General features: G+C 39.8%; 3 protein-coding genes across 3 annotated transcripts; 2 read left to right on the top strand and 1 right to left on the bottom strand.

The window, feature by feature from the left end:
* The first annotated feature begins 6 nt into the window (after positions 1 to 6).
* On the top strand, positions 7 to 7,636 carry wdr35 (WD repeat domain 35). Its single transcript, XM_055162242.1, has 27 exons — positions 7 to 82; positions 285 to 356; positions 432 to 524; positions 602 to 730; positions 810 to 943; positions 1,070 to 1,235; positions 1,313 to 1,458; positions 1,547 to 1,672; positions 1,749 to 1,934; positions 2,033 to 2,068; positions 2,182 to 2,242; positions 2,717 to 2,861; positions 3,445 to 3,514; positions 3,610 to 3,663; positions 3,742 to 3,851; positions 3,925 to 4,141; positions 4,291 to 4,371; positions 4,437 to 4,573; positions 4,792 to 4,995; positions 5,439 to 5,585; positions 5,652 to 5,784; positions 5,903 to 6,013; positions 6,140 to 6,304; positions 6,376 to 6,510; positions 6,590 to 6,746; positions 6,949 to 7,198; positions 7,285 to 7,636. Exons 2-27 carry the CDS (start codon positions 329 to 331, stop codon positions 7,436 to 7,438), a joined length of 3,375 nt encoding a protein of 1,124 aa, XP_055018217.1. The 5' UTR covers positions 7 to 82; positions 285 to 328; the 3' UTR covers positions 7,439 to 7,636.
* Positions 7,637 to 8,861: 1,225 nt separating this feature from the next.
* On the top strand, positions 8,862 to 10,193 carry LOC110155356 (potassium voltage-gated channel subfamily S member 3-like). The gene has a single exon (XM_020919454.1). The coding sequence runs from the start codon at positions 8,862 to 8,864 to the stop codon at positions 10,191 to 10,193; it is 1,332 nt and encodes a 443-aa protein (XP_020775113.1).
* A 4,236-nt stretch (positions 10,194 to 14,429) lies between these two features.
* Positions 14,430 to 21,484, bottom strand: fosl2 (FOS like 2, AP-1 transcription factor subunit). The gene is made up of 4 exons (XM_020919285.2): positions 20,376 to 21,484; positions 18,384 to 18,635; positions 17,784 to 17,891; positions 14,430 to 16,594 (listed from the first exon to the last, which is right to left on the bottom strand). Exons 1-4 carry the CDS (start codon positions 20,502 to 20,504, stop codon positions 16,031 to 16,033), a joined length of 1,053 nt encoding a protein of 350 aa, XP_020774944.1. The 5' UTR covers positions 20,505 to 21,484; the 3' UTR covers positions 14,430 to 16,030.
* Positions 21,485 to 25,000: the final 3,516 nt, after the last annotated feature.

The raw sequence follows: 25,000 nt of genomic DNA, 5'->3' as shown, positions 1-25,000 counted from the left end.
TCTTGGAACAAAGACCAAGGTTTCATTGCTTGTGGAGGAGATGATGGGCTTCTCAGAGTCGTCAAGTTAGACAGTCAAACAGGTATGAAAGAGGATCAGCGGACATGGTTTACTGGGCTTCGAAACCTGAAGTGTTTTGCATCTATGCAAATATATATAGGGCCTAGTAGTCATTATATGGTTATTCTGGTGCCTTATTGTAAGATACTGTGCCATCTTGTTGACTCCTCCAGTAAAGATTAATCTCTAGTACTGACAGGTTTATTTATTCTTACATTTAACAGATGATGCCAGGCTCAAAGGTCTTGCTGCACCCAGTAATCTGTCCATGAACCAAGGTTTAGATGGGCACAGTGGTGAGTTAACAAAACTATACCATGTTCAGCCACTATTTGATAAAACATCTAACATATTTTAAATGATACCTTTAGGTGCTGTACAAGTGGTTACATGGAATGAACAATATGAGAAACTGACCACCAGTGACCAGAATGGCCTCATCATTGTGTGGATGCTATATAAAGGTGACTTGTGTATGTCTGGGAAAAAGCTGACTTTTCTATTTGTCTGTTTGGCTGTATAATGGGTATATTTGGTACAGGTGCTTGGTATGAAGAGATGATCAACAACAGGAACAAATCAGTGGTAAGGAGTATGAGCTGGAATGCAGATGGTCAAAAGATTTGTATTGTGTATGAAGATGGAGCAGTGATAGTGGGATCTGTTGATGGTAACCAATTTTTATTCCAGTCCATAATCTAGTTAATATCATGTGATGTACATTTTGAAAATATTATTTTTTTATGTAGGTAACCGCATTTGGGGAAAGGAATTAAAGGGAAATCAACTTGCTCATGTAGCTTGGTCCCCTGACAGCAAGATTCTTTTGTTTGGCATGGCCAACGGAGAAGTACAAATCTATGACAATCAAGGAAACTTCATTGTGAGTTCTATGATTTTATAATTATTTAACGTTACGTTTTCCTTGTGGATCAATAAAGTCTGTCTAAGTCTAAGTCTGTTTTTACAAATGGGTGGATTATGACATTATTGTTTTTATGATTTTCAGATGAAAATGACAATTTCTTGTCTGACAAATACAACTGGGGCTGTGAGTATAGCAGGAATCCACTGGTATGCAGGGACAGGAGGTTACATTGAGCCTGAGTGTCCCTGCTTGGCGATCTGTTTTGACAATGGAAAATGTCAGATTATGCGCTATGAGAATGATGAAAGTAAGAGAATTTTAACTGCCAAAGTATATTAGTATGAATTATATGGTTGTATGCAGTGACTCTCTTTCCTTCGGCAGATCCAGTGTTCATTGACACTATGATGAATGTGGTCAGTATCCAGTGGAACCATTGTGGCAGTGTCCTGGCTGTTGCAGGATGCCTCAGAACAGCAAATATGGATAAAGAATTGAATGTGGTTCAGTTTTATACACCATTTGGTGCGGTAAGCCTATTAGATCATTAGCCTTGTTTTGTGAATCTGGATCATATACAAAATACAGTACTTAATTTGAACTTTGTTTCTCATACAGCATCTTCGGACACTGAAGGTCCCTGGGAAACAGATGACAGGAGTTGCCTGGGAAGGGGGAGGACTGCGTATTGCCTTGGCTGTGGACTCCTACATTTATTTTGCAAACATACGACCAGATTATAAAGTAAATAGTAAATAAGTAAATATTATATTAGTCAGTTAGGCAGTTTCTCACTTCTACTAATTCTGTGTCCTATTAGTGGGGCTATTGTAGCAGCACAGTAGTGTATGCCTACACAAAACCAGAAAGGCAAGAGTACTGTGTGGTGTTCTGGGACACAAAAAACAATGAGAAGTTTGTCAAATATGTCAAGAGCCTTATGTCAATTACCACATCTGGAGACTTCTGTATTCTGGCCAGTAAAACTGATGACAGCCAACCTCAGGTACAAACAACAAGTACAACTAAGAATGATGAGTAATATATTCTACACAGATAAGCAAACATTATTGTTTGTTTTATTGTTTTTTTCTGTTGTTGCAGGAGGATGCTGAAGCCGAACCAGGGAATTATTCAAGGGTAATTGCTAAATAGACCAATAAGTATTACACAATGTTGTCAATCTGCTACTGACTTCTTGTTATAATAAAACAGCAGACGGTAACAAGACACTTAATTTAAATCTTTTTCAGTTTGTCTTGATTCTTTACAACTCCATTGGAACACCATTAGACTCAAAATACATTGACATAGGTAAGATTACATTTCTGTATCCATCTAATGTTTATATGATTTAACCATGCATCAAAACCCGTGTGCCCCTACATGTTTGCATAAATGGCCAGACCTTGTGCTATATTTCATGTCAATATGAGATTTCACACTGTCTGTATAGAGCGTTGTGTGTAATGTTGGTTGGTTGTTATGAATCGTCTTCCCACAGTAACAGCATCGTAATGCAAATAGAATGTAACCACTAGGCATTTTTTTTACAGTATGTCACAGATATGCAATATTCTGGCTTAAATAGTCCACTGTTTGAAGAAGAAGCCAGGCCAAGATACTTCAAAGTCTTTAGATTTGAAGGAGATGTGGCTTACAGTAAATAGGGGCAGGGTGCAAAATTTGCATGAGGTCAACTGCATGTCTCTCTAGGGGTCTGTCTGTTTTATTGGTTAATTTTTAAAAACAATTTTACATGCATTTAATCTGTCTTTTTATGTTTAGATCCACTTTACGTGACAATGACCAAGACCCATGTGATTGCTGCATCCAAAGAGGCCTTCTACTTGTGGCAGTACAGAGTGGCAAAGAAATTAACTGCACTGGAAATCAACCAAGTCACCAGGACAAAGAAGGAGGGGCGCGAGAGGTGGGTCATCACTTGGTACAGAGTTATTAAGACAAGCTGTAATTTAGTACTTGTATTAAAAAGAAAAAAAAAAGTATTAGCAGCCTATACAAGGAAATTTAATTGGCTTAGTGGCTTTGGGTGCTGGCACTGATAACCAAATGCCACTGAGGTTCCAGACAGGCAGACCAAAACCTCGTGTTCTGCCAGGGCTGTCTTCACACCTTTACCAGAATCCCATATTTCTCCATCTTTTCTCATATAGGTTGCATTCAACAGTTTTAAGTTTGAAGTCCTAATATCTAGCGGATAGAGGGAACTTTTAAAATTCTGTGGCTGAAGTCCACTATAGTTGAACTTTAATATTTTTGTCCACTACTGGTTTGGGTCCACATTTTTGTCATAGCTCAGAAGGACAAAAATTCTACGTATATGTTTACTTCTTTTTGCCTTGATAGTAAGTAGTAATTTGCCTTTCATGCATGCGTGCAGAAAGGCTTTTTAGCAGTTTTAGTCACATGTGGATAGACCCAGAAATTTCAGACACAGATATTAACCATAAACCATAGCACAACATTCATATGCCATTTCCTCTTGCCCTCAGAGTTTATCACATTGATAGTAATCCATCTACAACTTCTGATGGTGGTCCAGATTTTACAAAAGCATTTTCAGTAAGTATTTATGAGAATATTATTAACTTAAACACTTTAAAAAATTGTATTATTGTCATGCACCATAAAATAACAAAATGTTTTTTTTTTTCCAGTCAACGCAAGATCCCATTTGTGCTATTACAGCCTCAGATAAGACACTGATAATTGTAAGCATACATAAATATAAATCTACAATAAACTATTAGTTATTATGTGATTGTTATTGATTGTGTGTTCATTAACAGGGTCGTGAATCTGGAGTTGTCCACCGATACAATCTACCACAAGTTGGTCTAGTGCAGAAATACACTTTGAATAACAGAGCTTACTATCTCTCTATGAACTGTAATTCGAGGTATGTTTTGAAGCATGAAATTATTATCGATAGTTCTTTTGCAACTTTGTCTGGTAAATGATCCTGCCTTCAGTCGCTTGGCCATTATCGACATCGCTGGTGTGTTGTCTTTACTTGACCTGGATGCACGAAATGTGAGGGAGGATGTGCGTGACTCTGGTGCAGTTGGAGATCCTTCCAAATTTGAGCGAAAGGATGTGTGGGATATGAAGTGGGCCAAAGACAACCCTGATCTTTTCGCCATGATGGAGAAGACCAGAATGTACGTCTTCAGAAATCTAGATCCAGAGGTAATTACTTTATTAGATGTTTTAGATGTAAGTACTTTATTATTAGATGTTTTAGATGTAAGTACTTTATTAAATGTTTGATAACATATATACATGTTTGATAACATAATATAGTCTAAATAACTGAGGTATTGTTCTCTTATAACAAGGAACCTATCCAAACATCTGGGTACATCTGCAACTTTGAGGACCTTGAGATCAAGTCCGTGCTGCTTGATGAAATCATGAAGGTAAAGTCAAATAAAACTATTGTGTACTTGTTTTTTTAGACATACAGTAATAGGTCTTTTTACAGGATCCAGAGAGGCCCAACAAAGATAACCTGATTAACTTCGAAATCAGATCTTTGAGAGACAGCCGTGCTCTTATTGAAAAAGTCGGCATTGAAGATGCTTCACAATTTATTGAGGACAATCCTCACCCAAGACTTTGGTAAACAATATTTTTTTTCCAAGATTGTAGTTTCTGTCAATGTGACAGCAATAATGTTACTGAGATACTAAACCAAAAGTTGAAAGTTTGATCGCTGCTCTAACTAGTACATACTGCTGTTGTGTCCTGAGACTATTCTTAGTTGTCCATCAGGTGCACAAATGTGTTACTGAGACATATATATCTATTAAACACAAAATCATTTGTTCTGACTGAAGGCGTCTACTTGCTGAGGCAGCCCTTCAGAAACTGGATTTGAAGATGGCGGAGCAGGCCTTTGTTCGCTGTAAAGACTACCAGGGCATTGAGTTTGTGAAGCGCCTCAGGAACCTGAAGAGTGAGCCCATGAAGCAGGCAGAGGTGGCCGCATACTTCAGCCGCTTTGAGGAGGCTGAGCGCATGTACCTGGACATGGACCGCAGGTAAACATCACTAACTCAGCTGTCGAGATTTAAATGGGATAGTTTATGCTAAATTAAATGGCCAACTGTTGAATTCTTAACCGTGTTATAATCAAATCCACTGACGTTAGCTGTATTATGATAGATTCAAACATGTTTGAGTAATTCTGTATTATCCTGCATTTGAGACTGGAGTGCTCAAAAAAGTTCAGTTTTTACCTACCCCCATCCCTGCCCCAAATTTATGCTTAGTTGTAAATATTTGACAAATTGAGATCCAAATAGTACTGGTAAGATTCTAACATTTCACTTTTTAAGATAAAAAGCTGGGAGCAAATCAATGTTTTAGATTAATATTGCAATTTACAATGAGCAAACATACATGTTATAGTGCAATTGTAAATAATGTAAGATTTCTTACATAAACTGTTGTATTACTTACTGTATGCATTTATATTTTGTAGGGATCTGGCCATCAGTCTCAGGATCAAACTGGGAGATTGGTTCAGAGTTCTTCAGCTGCTCAAAAGTGGCTCAGGAGACAGTGATGATGCTCTACTGGAACAGGCTTACAATGCAATAGGAGACTACTTTGCTGACAGACAAAAATGGTATCATATTAAACTTGTAGATTCTTGTAATTCCTGTAAAGATGTTTTAAGTGTCTGTGGTTTTAGGGTGAATGCAGTCCAGTACTACCTCCAGGGCCGTAACCAGGAGCGGCTGGCAGAGTGCTATTACATGCTTGAGGATTATGATGGTCTTGAGCGGCTAAGCAATCAGCTACCAGATAACCACAAACTTTTGCCTGTAAGATGATTAATTAACTTACCATTATATCATGTAGTACAGCCCAATATTGTCAAAATTGTATAGTGATAATTGTATGAACTTCAATCTAACAAGTTTACATCTCATATAATTGCAGGACATTGGGCAGATGTTTGCTACCGTGGGAATGTGTGAACAGGCCGTCAATGCATATCTGAAGTGCAACCAGCCCAAAGCTGCTGTGGACACCTGTGTGCATCTGAACCAGGTTAACTGAACAATCCAAAAGCACCAATGCCTTGTGACAATACAGTTAACCTAGTCTACTTTATTCTTCTTTGAAACAAATCCATAAATAGTGTAATTAAGTCTACATCATGATTCTTTTTTATAGTGGAATAAGGCGGTGGACCTTGCTCGAAGCCACAACATGAAAGAAATCAAATCTCTTCTTTCCAAATACACGTCACACCTTCTGGAGAAGAATAAAACTCTAGAAGCAGTAGAGCTATATCGAAAAGCCCACCATTTTCTTGAAGCGGCAAAGCTCATGTTTAAAGTATGTTACTGTTCTTGAATACAGCATTTCGAATAGTATTTTGCCATTGTACTGATGTGCTCTGTTTAAAGATTGCAGATGAGGAGGCCAAGAAAAGGGCTCACCCTTTGAGGGTGAAAAAACTTTATGTATTAGCGGCTCGTCTTGTTGAAGATTACCATGAACAAGTGAAGACGACACAGCATGGAAAGGGCAAGAAGTCTGAGGTCAGCTTTGTTTGATTACTTTGCTCTTTACTCATATTTTCTGATGAGGTGTTCATTTATCCTTACGGATGTAAACTAGGCCACATTTGCCCTTGCTGGGCTGTTGGATGAAGATGCGTCCACTTTGGATAACCGCATTGTGGACAATGCTTGGCGCGGAGCAGAGGCATACCATTTTTTCCTGCTTGCACAAAGACAGCTTTATGATGGCTACACGGAAAGCGCAATGCGGACAGGTACTGAATGGAGTAATTATTTATAGATTGAAGAGAAAAAGAAATGCTACAGCTTAGGCAAATGCATACTTAAAATATCATTGCTGGTTTGCATACATACCTGGTAAATGATTTGTTTAAACAAACTATTTAGTTCATTGTGCTTTCATATATTTGATAAGCCTTTATACAATAACATGTAATACACATTTCCATATTAAAGCACTGCACCTCCGTGAATACGAGGACATCATCCCCGCTGTAGAGATCTACTCCCTCCTGGCGATCTGTGCCTCTGCAAACCGAGCATTTGGCACCTGCTCCCAGGCCTTCATCAAACTAGAGTCTTTGGAGAGTCTGAGTGCTGAGCAGAGACAGGCCTATGAGGACCTGGCTCTGGAGATCTTCACCAAACATACCCCCAAAGACAACCGGCCCCTCGACATGGAGTACATGGACAACCTTTTAGAGGGGTAAAGCCATTCACTGCTTCACATCACCTTCACTTAGTAAATATTATAACAGTCAATATGGCTGAATCCTGTTTTCTTCTTTTCAGAGGTGAGGGCCGGATACCCACCTGTATTGTGACAGGTCTCCCCATCCAGCATTCTCAGTGGATGTGCAGTGTTTGTAAACACTCTGCTTTAGACCAAGAGATAAGTAAATATACCTGCTGCCCGCTGTGCCACACCCTAAACACACAGATTTGAATTCTAAACACATTAGTTATAGCACAACTCAGATAATTTAACAAAAATAAAAAGACCATTAACTTTTTTTTGTAAACATAACACTCATTAACTTATTATCATTAGTTATTTCTGTGTCTTTATTTTCTTAACATGTTTTGTATTGTTGCTATATCATTGTATTGTAATGAATAAAGATCTCTTTGTACTCCTCTGAAAGCTAGTTCTCTTCTGCCATCTACTGTTTGCTAATTGTATTGCAACTGCCTTGACCCCGATGTTCGGGTTATAATAATGATAATTAACAAGTCCCCTTTTATCAAATATATGAAATTGATGAATATGAATTTTGTATTATTGTTTTATCAGATTGCGGCTATTTATTAGCCTACTGACTTAATTGTTTTTATGTTTTTACTTAAATATGCAATCGTTTTTAAAATTATCTATTAAAAAAAAAAAAAAAAGGCATGTTACAGCAGCATCCAGCAAGGCCGGTGTCTCTTCCACCAAGGTTAACCTTTACCTAGAAAAAGCATCAAATATTCACAGTAATTAATGTGGCACGACTGACCTGCTAACGCTGTAAACTGAGCGCACTAACGCACGCACGTTGGCCCCTTGTTTTTGGAAAAGTGTGGCACATTCGCATAGGGTTTCGGCTGTCTGGAGGGGAGCGGTTTTGTTTTTACCCCCCCTTTTTTTTTTTTTTTTACCCCAAACGCTCCAGAGTCGGACAGAGCGCGCGCAGGACACTGGGACCTGAACAATGTTAAACTCGAGGCATTTTTGCGCAGCAGCTTTTACGCACGGTTGGATGTTTTTATTTGGAAGAAGTTGAGCAGAATTTAAGGTAAACTATATAATTAACAAATGTGTTCTGTTACTAAAATTATATTAAATTGTTACACTTAAGATAAATGTGTCTTTTTTGCACTGCCACTGTTTGAAACGCTATAGCTTATTTACTGTGCGTAATTCTATACCGACCGGTTATAGGTCTCAGACTGCACGACTGTTAGACAAGTAGTGACGGTCACTATCTAATGCGTTTTAAATCATACTGCCTCATACTGTCTTTTACATTGTCTTTGTTGTCCATTTACATGTTTAAATGTGGCTCCAAAGTTTTATATAAATTCAATGATGTGTGCATGTAGCCTATAAAGTACACTAAACAATTCCCTATAGGCTACAATGGGGTCTGATGAGGTAAAGGTTTGAGAGTTCATCATATTGCTCTATTTCTTGTCTGCTAAAATAAAAAATGCAGAGTCAGAGATACCATTGCATATATCTCATTCCATTACAAAGTCACACAGAAAGCTCCATGTAAGGTGATCCTGTGGTGAGAAGTCATGATACTGTAAACAGCATGTTCAGGGTGTACTAATCAGTGTCTGCTATTGTGTCCAGGAAATCTCCTCTCACTCATGCAGCCATTATGCTGTACGGACAGATGTATGGACACATGGCCCACAGCAGGGATGACTGCTATATTAACGTCAATGTTGGAGGGTTCAAACAGAGGATGGACCCCCACATGTTGAAAAAGTTCCCGCAGACGCGCCTGGGACGTCTCCTGTGCTGCAGCTCACAGGAGGCCATCCTGGAACTGTGTGATGACTTCAGCCCCTCAGATATGGAGTACTACTTTGATAGAAATCCTCTGTTTTTCTGTTATGTGTTAAACTTTTATGTGACAGGGAAGATCCACCTGGTGGACGGTCTGTGTGTGGTGTCCTTTGTTCAGGAGATCGAGTACTGGGGCATAAAGGAGCGTCACCTGGACTGTTGCTGCAGTGATAAGTTCCTGGAGCTGCTGGAGGCGGTGGAGGACAAAGGCTGGGACAGTGAGGAGCAGAGTGTGGGTGGCTCAGGCTCCTCTGTGCAGCTCTCTGTCTCCGAGGACAATATGAACTTGTATGAGGGCTCCTGGTGTGGGGACACGCGTAGAAACATCTGGATTCATCTAGAGGACCCTGGACACAATACTTTAGCCAAATCACTGGCTGTGGCCTCTCTGAGTGCAGTGCTCCTGTCCATAATAGCCATGTGTGTGCACAGCATGCCTGACTTCCATGAGTTAGATGAAAATGAACGAGAGATTGAAAACCCAGTGCTTACTGTCATTGAAAACATCTGTGTTCTGTTCTTCTCTGCTGAGTTTGTTCTTCGTTTGGCTGTCGCTCCTTCGGCCAAACTGTTTCTGTGCAGCCCTCTTAATATGATTGACCTATTGTCAGTCTTGCCATTCTATGTCACCATAGTGTTTGACATGATGGACGAAGGGGAGAGTGCAGAGCTGGAGAACCTTGGCAAAGTAGTTCAGATCCTGAGATTGATGCGTGTGTTTCGTATTCTGAAACTGGCCCGCCACTCAGCAGGCCTTCGCTCTCTTGGCGCCACGCTCAGACACAGCTCCCGGGAGGTGGGTCTGCTGGTGCTCTTCCTGTCTGTGGGCATCTCCATGTTCTCTGCTCTGGTGTATTTTGTGGAGAAGGAGACGGAGGAGTCCACTCTGCAGACCATGCCTGTGGGCTGGTGGTGGGCCACCATCAGCATGACCACAGTGGGCTATGGAGACACCTTCCCGGTCACATTTCCAGGGAAAATCATAGGAACTCTTTGCATCATCTGTGGACTTCTGATTGTGGCCCTTCCCATTACTAACATCTTTCAGAAGTTCTCCAAGTTTTATGAAAAGCAAAAACAACTTGACCTTATTCGACGACGCACTGTAAAAACAACTGATTTCAGACCTTTACAAGAATAACTCAAGAAGGACAATGCATGGTAGAATCTATTTATTTAGGCCAATAATTGCATGGGCAATAAATTCACAAAAACACAATTATCCATAACCTCTTCCTCACATAAAAGTGTTCTTCAGTGTGCTCCTGCTGCCTGCACCACTGCAGTGGGCTCTGATATCGACAAGCATGTCCTTCTGTAACATCTCCATTGCATTGACTCATAATTGCTCTGTTCAATAGAAGACACCCCGCTGGTAGTGGGATTATCTTTGTAAGGACTACTTAATCAATGTGCCACTTAAAGTCAATAAAGGATTCATTAAAGGTGCTGAATAAACTGTTTTGTCACAGGGGCTATTGGACAGCTTTAAACCACGCAATCATCACATTAACTTGACCACTGAGTGTAACTAAGATTAACTTTTATTTTCTTTGGTTGCATCTCTTATATTGCATCCATATGCACTGCTGTGCTTGAATGACTTTGTAAATATTTTATGCAGTCACTTTCATCAACTTTATCTATGTGTTGTATTGTTATCTCACACTCAGATAAGACTGCACCGATCAATAGTACCAGGCTGCTATCAGGAGTGCCCTCCACAGCATTTAATAGCACATAATGCCCTCCCAAGAGAGAATACACTATAAATAATGGTTTTATAGCCAGCTATTTTTCAATGATCTAGAAATTAATAAGTAGCTTCAGGGCTCCAACATAAGTCAGCAGAAGTCTGTAGAACTGTGGTGGTCCTTTTCTCCTCTGCTGTCCTTGCTCAAAGGCATACCATGATTCAGTTCATTGCTTAGGCTCTATAACGGAAAGTGGCCATCAGCAAAATGGTCCCACGAGTGAAGGGCGGCCAGTTTTCTGTTCACACACAACACACTTTGCATCACATAACACTTTGCATCACATACAGTCAACTTTGTACTATTTTTAAACTTAGATTAACTATTGAGAATTATAGTTTTCTGGGAATGCACTAACCCAACACTATGGCTTTGTCAAATCTTTCATTTTAAAAACAAGCATGGTGGAAAGAGAAATCAAAATTGCACACAGGGCTAAATGAATCAAAAAGACTCAACATGAAATGAAGTACACGTCGTACTTCTTCATTGTGTAACTTTTTTGGTTGGGGATAAGTCACCTGCTTGTTTCTATAGATATGTCACTGCTCTGCCTGGAATGTTCCACAGCATGACATTAAACAGCTCTACCTTACATTTATTCAGTTACATGTGGTTGATCTCCATGAAGATAAATAGTTTAATGCCATACTGTGAAACATTCCAGACAAAGCAGTGACATCTACATTTGACGGACCATTCACCAGAAAAGTTACACAATGCACCTTTAACTATAAACACTAAAACATATCTACAAATAGTACAAACATTTTCATTGTAACACTTCTCTCTCTTACATTAACTGACTTACACAGGGCATTTGTAAGAATAGTAAGTAAAGAATAAACTTTCACTTACGTTGTTTTCATGTCTGAGGTGTAGACTAGAAGTATGTGGTTTCATTTGTCAGACTTTTAAGAAAATCACAGGTATTTCTTCCTATATAAAGTAACTCTTACCTTATCTTACCCAACAAACGTAACTCTATATGCTTACATCACTGGTATCACATTGATCTATGAATATTCCTTCCACTCTCACAGTGAACTTACTCAGCAGGGGAGAGGAGTGCAGTGTACAGCTGAATAACCACCTCCATTTGCGTACATATTTATAATGCTTAGGCCAATCCATTCCAATTGTTATTAGATTCTGTTGTTTCGAGAGATAAGAAATCAATCAACTCTCTAATTATCCTCTGTGGTCTTCTCTGCTTATTCAGCCAAACTGTGATTCATGCATGCATGCACCACTTTGTATGTCAATAAGAAGAACCAAGCCAAACATTAGAAAGATTAGGTATAACATTATGATCATTGTAAAGTGCATTAAGCTGGTTATCTATTCATTGCACCTTTTCTCTTAGGATATATTGGTTTGCAAGTGGGCATTACGAAATGGTCTGTCAGAAGCAAAAGAAGTAGAAGTACTCTGTTGGGCCTGCACAAGTATACTATACTATATTACGTTTATTTGTTGCATGGGGATCCAAAGTACACACTTCTTCAGGGAGATGGCTGACTTACTGATCGATTTACATGGACTAGGTATCTACACAGCTGCAGTTCTTGGTCAAAAACCTGTCTTCTCAAATCAAATAAGGTCAGTAAAAAAGGAGGTGTGTGTTATTCTGAAGGTCATTACAAGTCCACATAGTACATATAAGTAGGCCTGCAAAGACTCAGGGTGTCATAATGTTCGTTTGACACGTGTTCAAACAGTACGTGCTATCCTTGTTTTAGCGTGCATGTAAGTGCTGCAGGTCACCTACAAAAGTCATGGATCACATTTCAGGATGTTTAGCTCTTTTGTAAACACTATATTTCCTAGCATAGCATTGCCTGACTCAGCTGAAGTTTAACATATGGTTTCATTTTATATTGAGCGCCTAATGTGATTTCAACTATTGATATCTTACAAACGGGAACACCCTGCATTTTTCCACAAGGTAAAATGAATTTGCATTGTCAGGACAAGGCTGTCTGCGTCCACACACACTCACAGGAGCAGGGATCAGGTTTTAGGATTGATTTTTGTTTATGCAACGAATGAAAAAGATGAAACTAAATTCTACACTGTCATACATACCAATATTTGTTTAAAAGGGTGAAGATCTAGCGGCTTAAACAATGACAATCTCATGATGATATTTTTAAGAAGGCTTTGATGCCTACATCAATGATTTAATCATTTAAGTTTATGGATTATTGTAGTTTAATAACGTTCTTTCATTATTATCATTATTAAGTTCTTTAGCCTGTGCTGCCATCTCGTGGTAAGTACACAATATTGTAGTAAAGAGGGATCGGGACAGTAGAACCAGGGCTGGAGCACGAAATCCTGGAGTCTGGGCACATCTTGCTGAGCCCCGCATGTTCTCTTTATGATAATTAGTAAGTATAAACTTTGTGAGGATCCCTCCCTGCTCTGGGCCCACCTACCCCCTGTCCCCAAACACTGTTTTGTACGATTACTTGAAAAATTCGGGCTCCAGGTCATGTAGGGTTTATATATCTTAGCAATTTTCAACCATCAAAAACAGCTAATTGAAACCCTGCTCTTTGTTGTGGTAAAATGCATCTATCAAGATGCAGGTCTTTCAGCTCTGAACAGGGAGTCAGTATGCCTGTTTTTAATTTTATTTTAAACCAATAAGACGGTTTACAAATAATGATCTACCTATGTTGTGTATTCTTTAAAGGCAGCAGACACTGCAACAGACCAAGCCTCCCCTTTTGACATTCAGAGTGAGAATGAGTTGAAACTGTAGGCTTACTTCACTGCAATAAGTGATGTTTTCACTTTACACATTATGGGGCATTTATGTCATCGTAATAATAGCAATCCCCGCTAGGGGGCAGGGATACACCGTATGTCTGTCTATAGCCTATAGTAACATATAGTTACGTACATAGGGTATATTATTAAATATATTAGTGGTGGAGAAAGTGGCTCTTATATGAATTAAAAAATAATAATAATAATAATAAAAAATAAAAAAACTTAACCATGAAGGCTAATTTTTCAGAAAACATCTTACTAAAATGAACCCTTAATTAGGAGCACACATAAATGGCTAGCCCCTTTGTGAGGCTGAGGCTCTGTAAGTTTGGCCTCTGCTGTCTGATCTGATCTCATTATAAGTGGTAACAAGCTCAGCACAGAGGAAAATCTGATTTTAAACCCTGTCTAAATGTGTTGGGGTAAATAAGAAGTAGAGCTGGAGGGATGGTCTGACAGACAGTAGATTGAGCATTTGTTGGGTTTTGACAATTCTCTTTTCACAGCTGGAACCCAGACTGAAAATGAGATTCTGGGACTTGTTATGATGTAAAAAAAATCTCCAGGCAAAATGTCTGTAAAAGCGCTATAAAACATGTGTATTCCAGGGTTATATTTTTGTATGTGGAGATGTGTATGTACAAATTGTTCCTGACTGTTTCTAGAATGGTCAAATGGATTTAACTAAAAATAAGTGGGTCTTCTTCTTATTTTTTTTTTTTCAATTCCAAGGGCCCACACACATGCTAAATAATACCACATTACTTTTGGTAGCTATAACTGTTATAATTTAGAAATATCTGAATTGAAAAAGAGAGTCTAAGAAACACATAAACACATCATTCCAAGATGAAAATGATTTATTATTATTATTCATTTAAATTAACAAACACTGCTATACATATTGCTGTTTTTATCCATTTTGAATCATTTTAAACAGTTAAAGCATTTGGAAATCAGTTAAGAGTTGAAAACAAGTGACAGACAGTAGATGACAAGTACATCAGAAGATCTACAGTAAATGGCTTTCCTATGTGTCTCTATTGGAGGCTTCTTGTACATTCACGCACACACACAACCACACACGTCACTATTTTTGGTTTTCATCCATCAAAAACCGCCCCCAATATGGCCGACGTCTTCCCAAACAGCAGCAGTTGTTGATTTGTCACTTTTCCTGCTTCCAGCGCAACAAAAGACAAGCAAAGTTGACCCCACTATCACAGGAATGTACGAAGTAAGCAATATAAAATAATCACACTTATTGTCCTTCTCAGTGCACTGTATTGAAAACCCCATTTCCCTTTAAACATTAGTAGAAATTATTTAAGAAGTGCTTCGCAGAACTTCAAAACTTCAATCTCAGGCCTGCTGCAGAAAGAGTCCACCTCAACTTGGTAAATGTGAGGAGAAAAATACTTATTTGGCCCATATGGCTTATCTAAAAGTTTCTACTAAGTACCTCAATGTTGGCAAATGTTCACACGCCCCAAAATCGGCATAATTCTTGACTCAAAATGACAGATTTACAAACACAGCATAAACAGGGTTGACATCATTGGCAGCTGGCGACAGTCTAGCCCACAGTGGCTTTTTCATATCTGGAACAAAATGTTTTAAAATGTTTAAAATCCCTCTTTTGTAGACAAGATGATGGATAACAGGATTACAAGTGTCATACAAAGCATCGAAAACCTGATCTGCATTTGGGAACAGTAAAACAAACAAAATCTTTCAGTTTTGTCCAAAATGTTGATGATTTTGACTATGTACCGCAACACTGGCTGGCTCCACGATCCTTTAGCATCAAAATCCCTGACATCAATGTAAAAAGACACAGGTACAGAATCACTGAAGAGAAGTCACACCGATATTAATGTAAAGTCAAGCCACTGTGACAAAGAGGGGCGTTTGTGATTTAAAGTTGGCTTGTTTCCTTAGCAACACATCGCCACAAGGACAGCCATTTTTCTAGATAAAGGAGAGGACAATTTCTGAACAAAAAACACGCCATAAAATATATCACAAGCCATAAATACAATTAAAGATGTCAAGAAATGTTTAATTCCTGATTTGAAAAGAAAAGTCTGTATCTTCTGTCTGACCTCGTTGTTGATTCGTCTTGGCGGAGTGCAAGTGTTGACCACATGGCTTTTTTTTCTCATACATTGTCAAAAATATAAATTTGTAGTCAGTCCATATTGTGGGCATAGCGTATGTTTATGCCCAGTAAACACTTTGACACTCTTGTTTGAAATGGCAAAAAAGAGATAATAGTATGGGACCATTGCACGCACATTGTAAAAAGTTGAAAGAATCGCGCGTCTAGCCCTTGGTGGTTGTAACACAGCTCGGTCAGCTTGGTCCGGACTTTATTATTATTATTATTATGTGCTCTTGTTGTTAAAAGACACTGGATATGAGGGGCTGGATCACAGTGTTTTTACAGTGCCAAGAGAGTGGGAGAGTTGAGCGAGTCTGACGACTGGTCCCCGCTGCTGGAGCTCCGACGGTGCGCCTTCGAGCAAGACTCGGAAGATGGTGAGGGGCTCTCCGGCTCCATCATGCTGGGGTAGGTGAAGATGAGGCTGGGCGCGTTGTTGGGAGTCTGGGCCGGGGTAGAAGCGGCCACCACCGGGGTATTCAGGCTGTCCCCATCTGAGCAGTACAGACCTCCGCTCACTCCGAGGCAAATCGGTTTGATAACGGAGCGCTGCGTGTGTTTCTCTTCGCTGTCTTCTGGTTCTTGTTTGACGACCACCTGGTTCATGGAGGCTCTCGGAGGCATGGAGGGGCGCATGGTGAGGGGTAGGGGGTTGCACTGCTGGGGCTGTTGGGGCTGGTGGTGCGAAGGGTGGTGCCCGTTGGTCTGGTGGCGATCCTCGATGGGCAGTTTGCACACAGGGTTATGGGCGACCAGCATAAACTCCAACTTGTCCTTCTCTTTCTGCAATGTCTCAATCTCTTTCTGGAGGTCGGCTTTCTCCTCCTCGAGTTTTTCAGTCTCCTGTTTAAACGAAAGAACAAATTTTACAGTTAATCCATGTAATAAAAAGCATGTTATACGACTATATTTGAATTTGCTTTTTAAATCTCTCTTCAGTTTTGTATGTAAACATTTTACAATTTACAATTTACATATTCTATTGTAATTAATATAAAAAGAAAAAAGATTGGACATAGGGTGATTTGTAGCACACTTCGTAAGACCAGATGGAGGTACCGCAAATAAAGTGGATCCATACAATACTTTTTTTTTTTTTTTTTTTTTTTTACTTTATATAGTGCTATTACTATTGTGTAGTTATTTATTTATTTTTATCCAAAAAGCTGAAAATATTTTTGTAAGGTATGGATTTGCAATGGTTTCCACAGCACCACCAGCTTGCCACATGAGGGCAGTATATACTTAAAATAGTAAAATTCACATAACTACATAAAATTTCACACCAAGAACTGCTTTGGCTCAAATACAGCGGCGAGTCAGTAAAGTTGTCCATTTGAACCTCTTTTTGCTTGGTTTCTTTTGTTGTCTAGCAGACTTTGGAGACACACTGAGCAGATAAGGGCAGACGAACTGTTGTCTGAGAACTTTGACTCGTGGGCAAAGGTATGAGGAAGTTGTTTAGAAGGAGCCAGAGGGAGAATACAGACTCAGTGACATCAATAACGAGCCATATAAGGACAATTCCTATTTCCTTTAAGGGAATTTTACTGCAGCAAATGTTGCCATTTAGATAACATATTTTCACACTGAGATACAAGCAATCTACTTGCTTTTTAATCCACCACAGAGTCTCACAGACAGCTGCCTACAGCAAATTCCACTCCTGAGTTTCTTTCTGTTCTTGTAATTCTGACAACCTCGCTGTAATGTGGCTAATTAGTCCATTTAGATGCCGTTAGTGTCTGCTAGGGAGGGCCAGCGAGACAGCCCTACCTCTGTCTGCTGCAGCTCCAGACAAAAAGCTTTTCACCGCCTGTCATCACGGCTCTCAGACCCACACTGCCACAACCAGTACTGCAGGTTGTGAGCTTTAAGGCGTGGAGTCCAGTCAGTCATTAGGAAATCCAGACTAGCTCACTGCTGCTGCTGCTTTGCTCTTTTTTTTTGCCACGGTTTCATTTGCAAATTGACAACGCTACTACCACTTTACACGGTACAGGTTTGTGTCTTTAAGTGACTAAATACGTACCCCTTGGAGCATTTCTGTGAGTTCTCGTCTGCGGTTGCGGCATTTGGCGGCAGCAAGCTTGTTTCTCTCACGCCTCACTCGCCTTTTCTCCTCTTCTTCAGGGGAGAGCTGAGGGTGACAAAGGCAAGAATGTAGCGTTAAATAAACAGACAGAACAACAAAAGTATGGCACAAAGAGCATAAACAGGTCTAGGTTAATTCTTGCCAAGGTAGAATATTACTTGCTGGACAATTAGACTTTTTTTGGACTGTTGTTTACTCACTATGCAAAGTATAATCTGTAATAAATGTCACTACTGTTTCCAATTGAGTTCATTTGTGAGTTTATTTATGTTCTGCTTTGATCTGTTCCAGTGGAGACTCTTTTTGCGCTTCAAAAAGTCCCTTCAACTACTCACTACTTGTTTCAGTGTTTAAGTACTGTATTTAAAGACTTAATTTGGTCCGCTCGAGATTTAAAGACAGTTAATGCGTGTATTTCATTATATTCCTGAAATTTGACAAAAAAGAAATGTGTTTTTAAGGGACTATATTTCATGAATGCTTGCCACTTTGAAGGGCAACTAGACATCTGTGTCAAAGTTGTGGTTGAACATTCACCTGCTCATCTCTCTTGCGTCTCCGTGCATCCCCAATAGATCGAATGACCCCAGGTCTGGCCAGAGTGTTATGCCCCAGCAGTCCAGGCCCGTTGGTAAGGTGGTGGCTGTAGGGGTGCGAGCGCGAGTATGGGTTGGACATGGAGGTGATAACTGTGGGTTGAACCATCCACTGCAGGTCCTGGCTGGTGGTAATTGCATTGATGGTAGGGATAAAGGCACTGTTCGAGCCGGGCATGTCGACTCTATACTTCTGCAAAGGAGACATGGAGAAGTCAGGATGTGCAATATAAGAGAATAACAGGCAGATAATGATGCATATTCTGGATTGGAGAGCTTGTAGTAATGATTCAGTGCTGGATGTAACCCCTGGAGTGGAGCGGTGACACACGCTGTGATTCATGTGGGAAAGCCCAAGGTGTCCTGAGAATCTTGTTTTTACTACAAAACAAAACTATGACAATTGGACACTACTTTATTACTACTGCAAGACATGGCACCACATTTTGGTCACTTTTGCAGATTTATTCTACAGTTCAAAATTATTTGGTTTTTTTTCAAATTTCCAATTCCCTATAAAAAGTATTTATTTTTTTTTTTTAAAAAAAGAACTGACTTTTGTATCTTTTGGAGTCCTGTCTACTGAGCCCACCAACCGTCTGTCCATGTGCGTAATTTGCGCACGTCCTTATCCCACATATTCCCGACTTTCCGACGGACATCCCGGCAGTCCTTTTGGAACTTTTGTTTATCTGGTGAGTCATTATGTATGGGATTTGTTAAGCACATGTGAAACGCGCTCAGTTCCAGTAAAGGGGGAAGCGGCCAGCTGGAACAGGGAAGGCAGTTCACCGGAATTATGCGGGAGGAATTTTACCCAACCTCACTTTTGCAATAAGTGCTCTCTGCTTCCAAATAATTCTTGTTGCTCTTGTGATTAGAAAAGTAGCCTACTCTACATTCGCATTCACTTACCACAAAAATCTATAAAGCAGTGCCTGTACATAAACACTATTGCGCTAATGAATGCCAAGGTGCATCTAAGGGTTCAACGGAAAGCTTGTTGTGATACGTGAGTGTAAAACCTAACGAAGAGGTCATGTTCCAACCCGCTGTAATGGGAAACAGGCTGCCAGGGTGTGATTACAGAGAACGAGGGCAATAATAGATACGGGGTAAAAGTCGTTTACCGTCGTGTTGCGTGAGTCTGATGAGGTCTTTCAGTAGAATACTTTACACAAGGACGACTTTATTGTGGCATCCAACGTGGCACTACCTTGATTTTCATGAGAAGTTTACTCGCATTCCCAATCATTACGCGCGCCTATCTCGACAATGGGTGCATTTATTTGTCAAACGTGTTATCTGAGAGAACATTTTAGGACAGCAAGTCCAAAATGCACGCACGCGTAAGATAATTGAAATGTCACAACCAGTTCCAAAACACCCACTCCAACAGCTGACTGAGACATGCTTGTGCCACTGTACTTCCACTAAATGCAATATTCGCCATTTCCTACGTGATCAAAGTGAAATTTGCCTACAAGAATAAATCACATGAGAACAATCACACTAACTTGCAAAAATACATGCCTTTCACGCATGCGACAAAAACAAGACACGAGTTATGCATGAGCTTGACAGTTATAATTTTAAATATAGACCACTGAGAGGCATTATGCGTGGAGAATTTTGTAACATGGACCAGAACAATTCCTACTGGTGTGCGTCAAAGGTGCGCGTAATAATACTTGGTGTTGGTGCGTAAAACACTTGAACAGCGACAAGCTGCCAGTGACTCATTAATATCAGCAGGGGATATCAGCTAATTAATTGAACATTGAATCTTAAGTCATTAGTGACTGAAGTGTCAGCGGGTCCAAGCATGTTCTTCCCGTGTCAGTGAAATATTTGCTGTGTTGAAGAGTCGAATACTATGGCCTAATGAATAGCGTGGATAGCACTGTGTACACTGCGTTGGGCAATGGCTCACCTGGTAGTTGGAGGTAGAGATCGGACTGCCGATCGTACTGCTGCCGCTCGTGAAGGACTCAGGCTGGGCCGGAGAAGTGCTGCTGCCGCGGGACGACGTGTCGTAATTCCCGGGGTAGTCCTGGTACATGATCCAGGAAAGAGGAAGATTTCAGTTTGAGCGCTGAAACCTTTTCCTAAATCCTCACAGTTAAAGGCACCAGAAATACAAGAAAATCCCTCTGACTTCAGTTAATTGTATTTTGGATCCAAAGTTACGAGTTGAAATAAAGTGCAAAGCTTCGCCTTTAAACGCACCCAAACTACCAACTCTATTGCCAGTGCAAGTGCGCTATTTCTTTCCTTGTAAAGTGTGCTTTACTATTCTCTTTTTCCCTAAAGGTCCTCTCAGGTGCGCCCTTCAGTCTCAGGTCTACAGCACACTTTCTGCTGCAGATCCAGTGGAGACAATTGCCGTGAGTCACGCAGGTAAACGCGCGCTTTAAGACCTACTGTCCTCTAGTGTACTCACTATTTTCCGTCTAACTGCCTGCCTGATCGGAGCGCTCGGAACACTACGAACTTTTTCTTTTCCTTTTCACCACACTTCCTAGAGATGACTCACTTCAATGGCACTATGAACAAAATGCATCGGCTTTTCAACACCAACGACACGACTGACGTCACGCCTGGGCGTTGCGACGCGCGGCCAGGGAGGGGTTCAGAGCGGCTCGGCTCAGAAAAAGATATGCTTCGTTATGAGCAGCGCTGTGCGAGCGGACATTAGAGACTTATCGGGAGAGCGGGGAGACGGGAAAGTGGCAGTAAGACCATTTGAGAGAAGTGTTTGAGCCACGGACGTCAGCGCGCACTGTGAACTTCACTATTTTTCTCACTTGCTTTGGTCCATTGACGCATGTTTCCTAAAATGGGCAGTTGCGTCAGAGAGCGCGTGTGGGTTTCTTGGTAGAGGAAGCGGACGGCACTGGAGGGATTCCCTCCCCTCGCGCTCTGCTCACTGGTCTCTCAGCTCCCAAAACCTCGGTCCCTTTTCATCTGCCTTGCACTGAGGTTTTGGTGACGAGAGAGGACACAGTCCTGGTCTCTCGGACGGAGATTCGGCCTGTGCTCCAGCTGCTGCAAGTTTATGCGAGAGCGCGCAACTGGTGTCAAATGTTACTTACGGTTTTTGAGAGGTCTCAACTTCCTGATAACATTTCCAAAATAGATATTAGTAAACACCTATGTTACTCACCTGGAACGTTCCTTTCTGTTTGTTTGATCTTAATTAGTCACTCTTACATTGGTGGTTTTACTAACTGTAATCAAAGCTGTCACAATAAAAGCATCTTTCTCTGAACGTTTAACGTGTAGGAGGCGCAGGAAGTTCATTTCAGTGCTGGGCTTTTTGGGAAGAAGAACACTGCGCTGATTTTTAGCTGATGGAAAATAAATAAAGCCAGCTGCAAATCTCCCGCACACTATTAGTCTTTATAAATTAATTATTGCGACTGGACTTTATGATACAGAATCAGTTATTGACACAATCTTAAAGCTCATTACTTTTCTATTATTGAGCAGCAACATGCGTAAAGATGCCTTTAACCCGAGCGCTTTTACGCCTGTGCAGTTCTAGGATGAGCGCGTGGCCCGCTTCATTAACACTTAGCCCCAGTTTCAAAGGGAGTCATAATAAAATGTGGGCTAATTGTGTTTCGGACACACCACATAAACAGGGGCAGTGCGCCCAGAATATGACACGATCTGAAACAGCGCATTAAAACTAATCCAATCCGATATGGTTTCTATTTTAATCTGAAGGCTATCATCATAGCACGTTTAGAGACTGTTTAAGAACTGTGAGGCCCGGGTGTGTTTGCCAGAGTCAGTGAAAGAAGCTCTAAGCGCAGTAAGGAGCAGAGCTGTGTGAAAACTGAACTGGAGGGGATTTTCTGAGGTGGCCAATCTCCAGTCGGGACCAGTCTGTCTGAAGGACTCGGTTTCTGTTTGTTCATTGCAAAGTCCCCACACACTGACTATGTTCACTTAATTTTAAGTTAAAGTTTTATAGCATATTTAGCTTTCTACTGTGGAGAATGTGGTAATATGGGATAGTTTGTAGACAATCATCAGAGTATATGGACTTGCTTTGGTGCAGCTTTGGTGCAGAAGGAGATAGACAAACAAAAAAGTTCACAAAGCACATTCATGCCAGTACCCAGCTCATAAACAATGAATAAAACATTGTACATTATTTTAAGGTGTCGAAAGTTATTAGAAAATTTGTGTACCCCTCCCCTTGCCCTCCTGCGTTCATATGTGCAGTCTTTTGGTTTATGCTATGTTTGTCTCCACTTGTGTTCTCATCACTGTCTTTGTAATGTAATATATCATGTATTTGTAATAAGTAAATAAATAAATAGAAAGAAAGAAAGAAAATATGTGTTCTCTTGAAAAAGAAAATGAACTTTTAGCCTTAAATTGCCCAGACACTACAATTATCTTAATCAATTTGAAAATCCTGATTCCAATCACTAGTATTAAAGCTCCAGATAGAGCACAGATGTTCAATAAATCCATATTTGAAATGAAATATTAATTAATGATTAATGTTTATCATTTGGCAGCAGCTTTTGAACTGCGATGGTGTTGCTAAGCGACACACTTTCTGCTAAATTGCTTGGGGGGATTTAATCTGCCATAGTCCTATAATTAATGCCATAATATCGTTTCAGCTGCACCCATCGGCATCAATCCAGGGGAAGAAAGGTATGGCTCTGTGACAGGACCTGTTCTTATACCACTCCAAATCGCATCTCTAAGTATATAATGAGATATTAGGGCAAATTTGGAAAACAGAACAAACACTTCTGCAGTGCCTGTCAATCAAACATTATTGGTCTAATCTGTTATGGATTATGTTGGAAATATTACATCCAAACTTTAAGCGATATATTTAAGTTTAGACAGAGGTAATATCAGGGCAACACTCAGATATTACTGAATTATATTATTATCTGAAGATCCTGGTTTGGTTTTTAGACAAGGAGAACGTGGCCAAAGACATTTCAAAGTAAAGCCCTGTGCAGCATTTAGCCCTGAATTTACCACCCAAGTCTGGACTATAGCTTTACCATTGCGAAATAAGACCAGTGCCTTGGTTTAGGTCATCACTCTCTAGTGCTTACTAACAGTGTTAATTTTAAAATAAAATATTTTGTCATCATTTTCCATCAGTGTCATACTTCACCCGATTAGCTAACTAAAACTAAATACCAAAGTAATCATGACTAAAACGATGACTGTAAAACTCCAGAATAATTCCATATTATTTTTAAACTTATATTATGACTAAAACAATTTTCAGCAACTAAGCATCAGTATTTTCATCAAATAATAAAAATAAATAGAAGGGACGCATGGGGACAAGATCCAAGTTCCACTTTTTAATCCCAGAGTCACAAACCAGACCATAAACAAACATGTCCAAGGAACACATCTGTACATGAGGCAAAGCAAAACAAACAATCTCAAATAAAAATATATTTCCTAATTGATGAAAACTATAACAGATGAAGTCGACTAAATGAGATCGACGTGTTCACCACCAAAACTAGATCAAAACTAAAAAGAATGAATAAACCGAAACTAAAAAGAATATATACACTAAAACTAAAACGATTAAATAGACAAAAACTCAAAATCATTTCAGTCAAGGTATCAAAAATTAGGTAACAAAATTTAAATATCCTCATAATGAAACTATATTACTTACTATACTATATTAATATTACTTTGCATGTGAAAATGACTTTCAAAATGACATTATCCACTCTGTATATTATTCAAATAAAAGCAACAATCACTATCTGCATATCACATTAAATATTGAAATGGTGCTGGAAAAGAATCTTGTGTGAAAACAACATTGGTTCGTACAAATTCTAACACATCGCAGTGTTAGGTGGGATTCAAGTACATTCTCTCCATGGTGAGATATCCGTTTGGACAGATGAACGTTGCATGTATAATGGACCGTTTTGCAGGGCTTGTTTCGTCTTTGCATTTCCTTGGCTCCCTGCGTCACATGCTCTAATACGCACTTTGGATAATAGTGTAATCGCAGCAGTTAATCTCATGCTTTAGTTACAGGCACTAAGGGAGAGATAGACACCAGTTTGCTGACTAGGCTAACTGAGAGCCAGGTCTGCTATTGTACCACTGCCCTACATTACACCTGCAAGTACTAGAAATATTAGAATTGCAATTTACTGAGTGTCATACGCATTATCCTTAATAGCTACAGGAAACATTATTATTATTTCAGGTTGAAAACTGCAGAAAAAACAACTAATCTACAACTGTGGCTTTGGCTCATTGATAGAAAGGCAAATAAAAATGTTTTTATTCATCTAAAAATAGTATTGATCATTTTTGGTACCAGTTTATAATAAGTACACCTAATTAGCCACTTCCTTAATAATGAATGAATAGTTTATTATGAAAGATTCAGGCCTAAAAATATCTGTCTTCGATTTATTCAAGTATATTTTATTGCTTAAAAATACCTTGAAAAACATGTATTTTTACTGTGAGTCACCTATCCACAGATCTGATCTGTAATTTGGCATGAGAGACAAGTTTAAT

Source organism: Boleophthalmus pectinirostris, unplaced genomic scaffold (assembly GCF_026225935.1).
Source record: "Boleophthalmus pectinirostris isolate CB_2022bp ecotype Guang Dong unplaced genomic scaffold, ASM2622593v1 HiC_scaffold_438, whole genome shotgun sequence".
Classification (NCBI taxonomy): domain Eukaryota; kingdom Metazoa; phylum Chordata; class Actinopteri; order Gobiiformes; family Gobiidae; genus Boleophthalmus; species Boleophthalmus pectinirostris.
The sequence above is the reverse complement of the archived record's forward strand: the minus strand, read 5'-3'. Positions and strand labels throughout refer to the sequence as shown.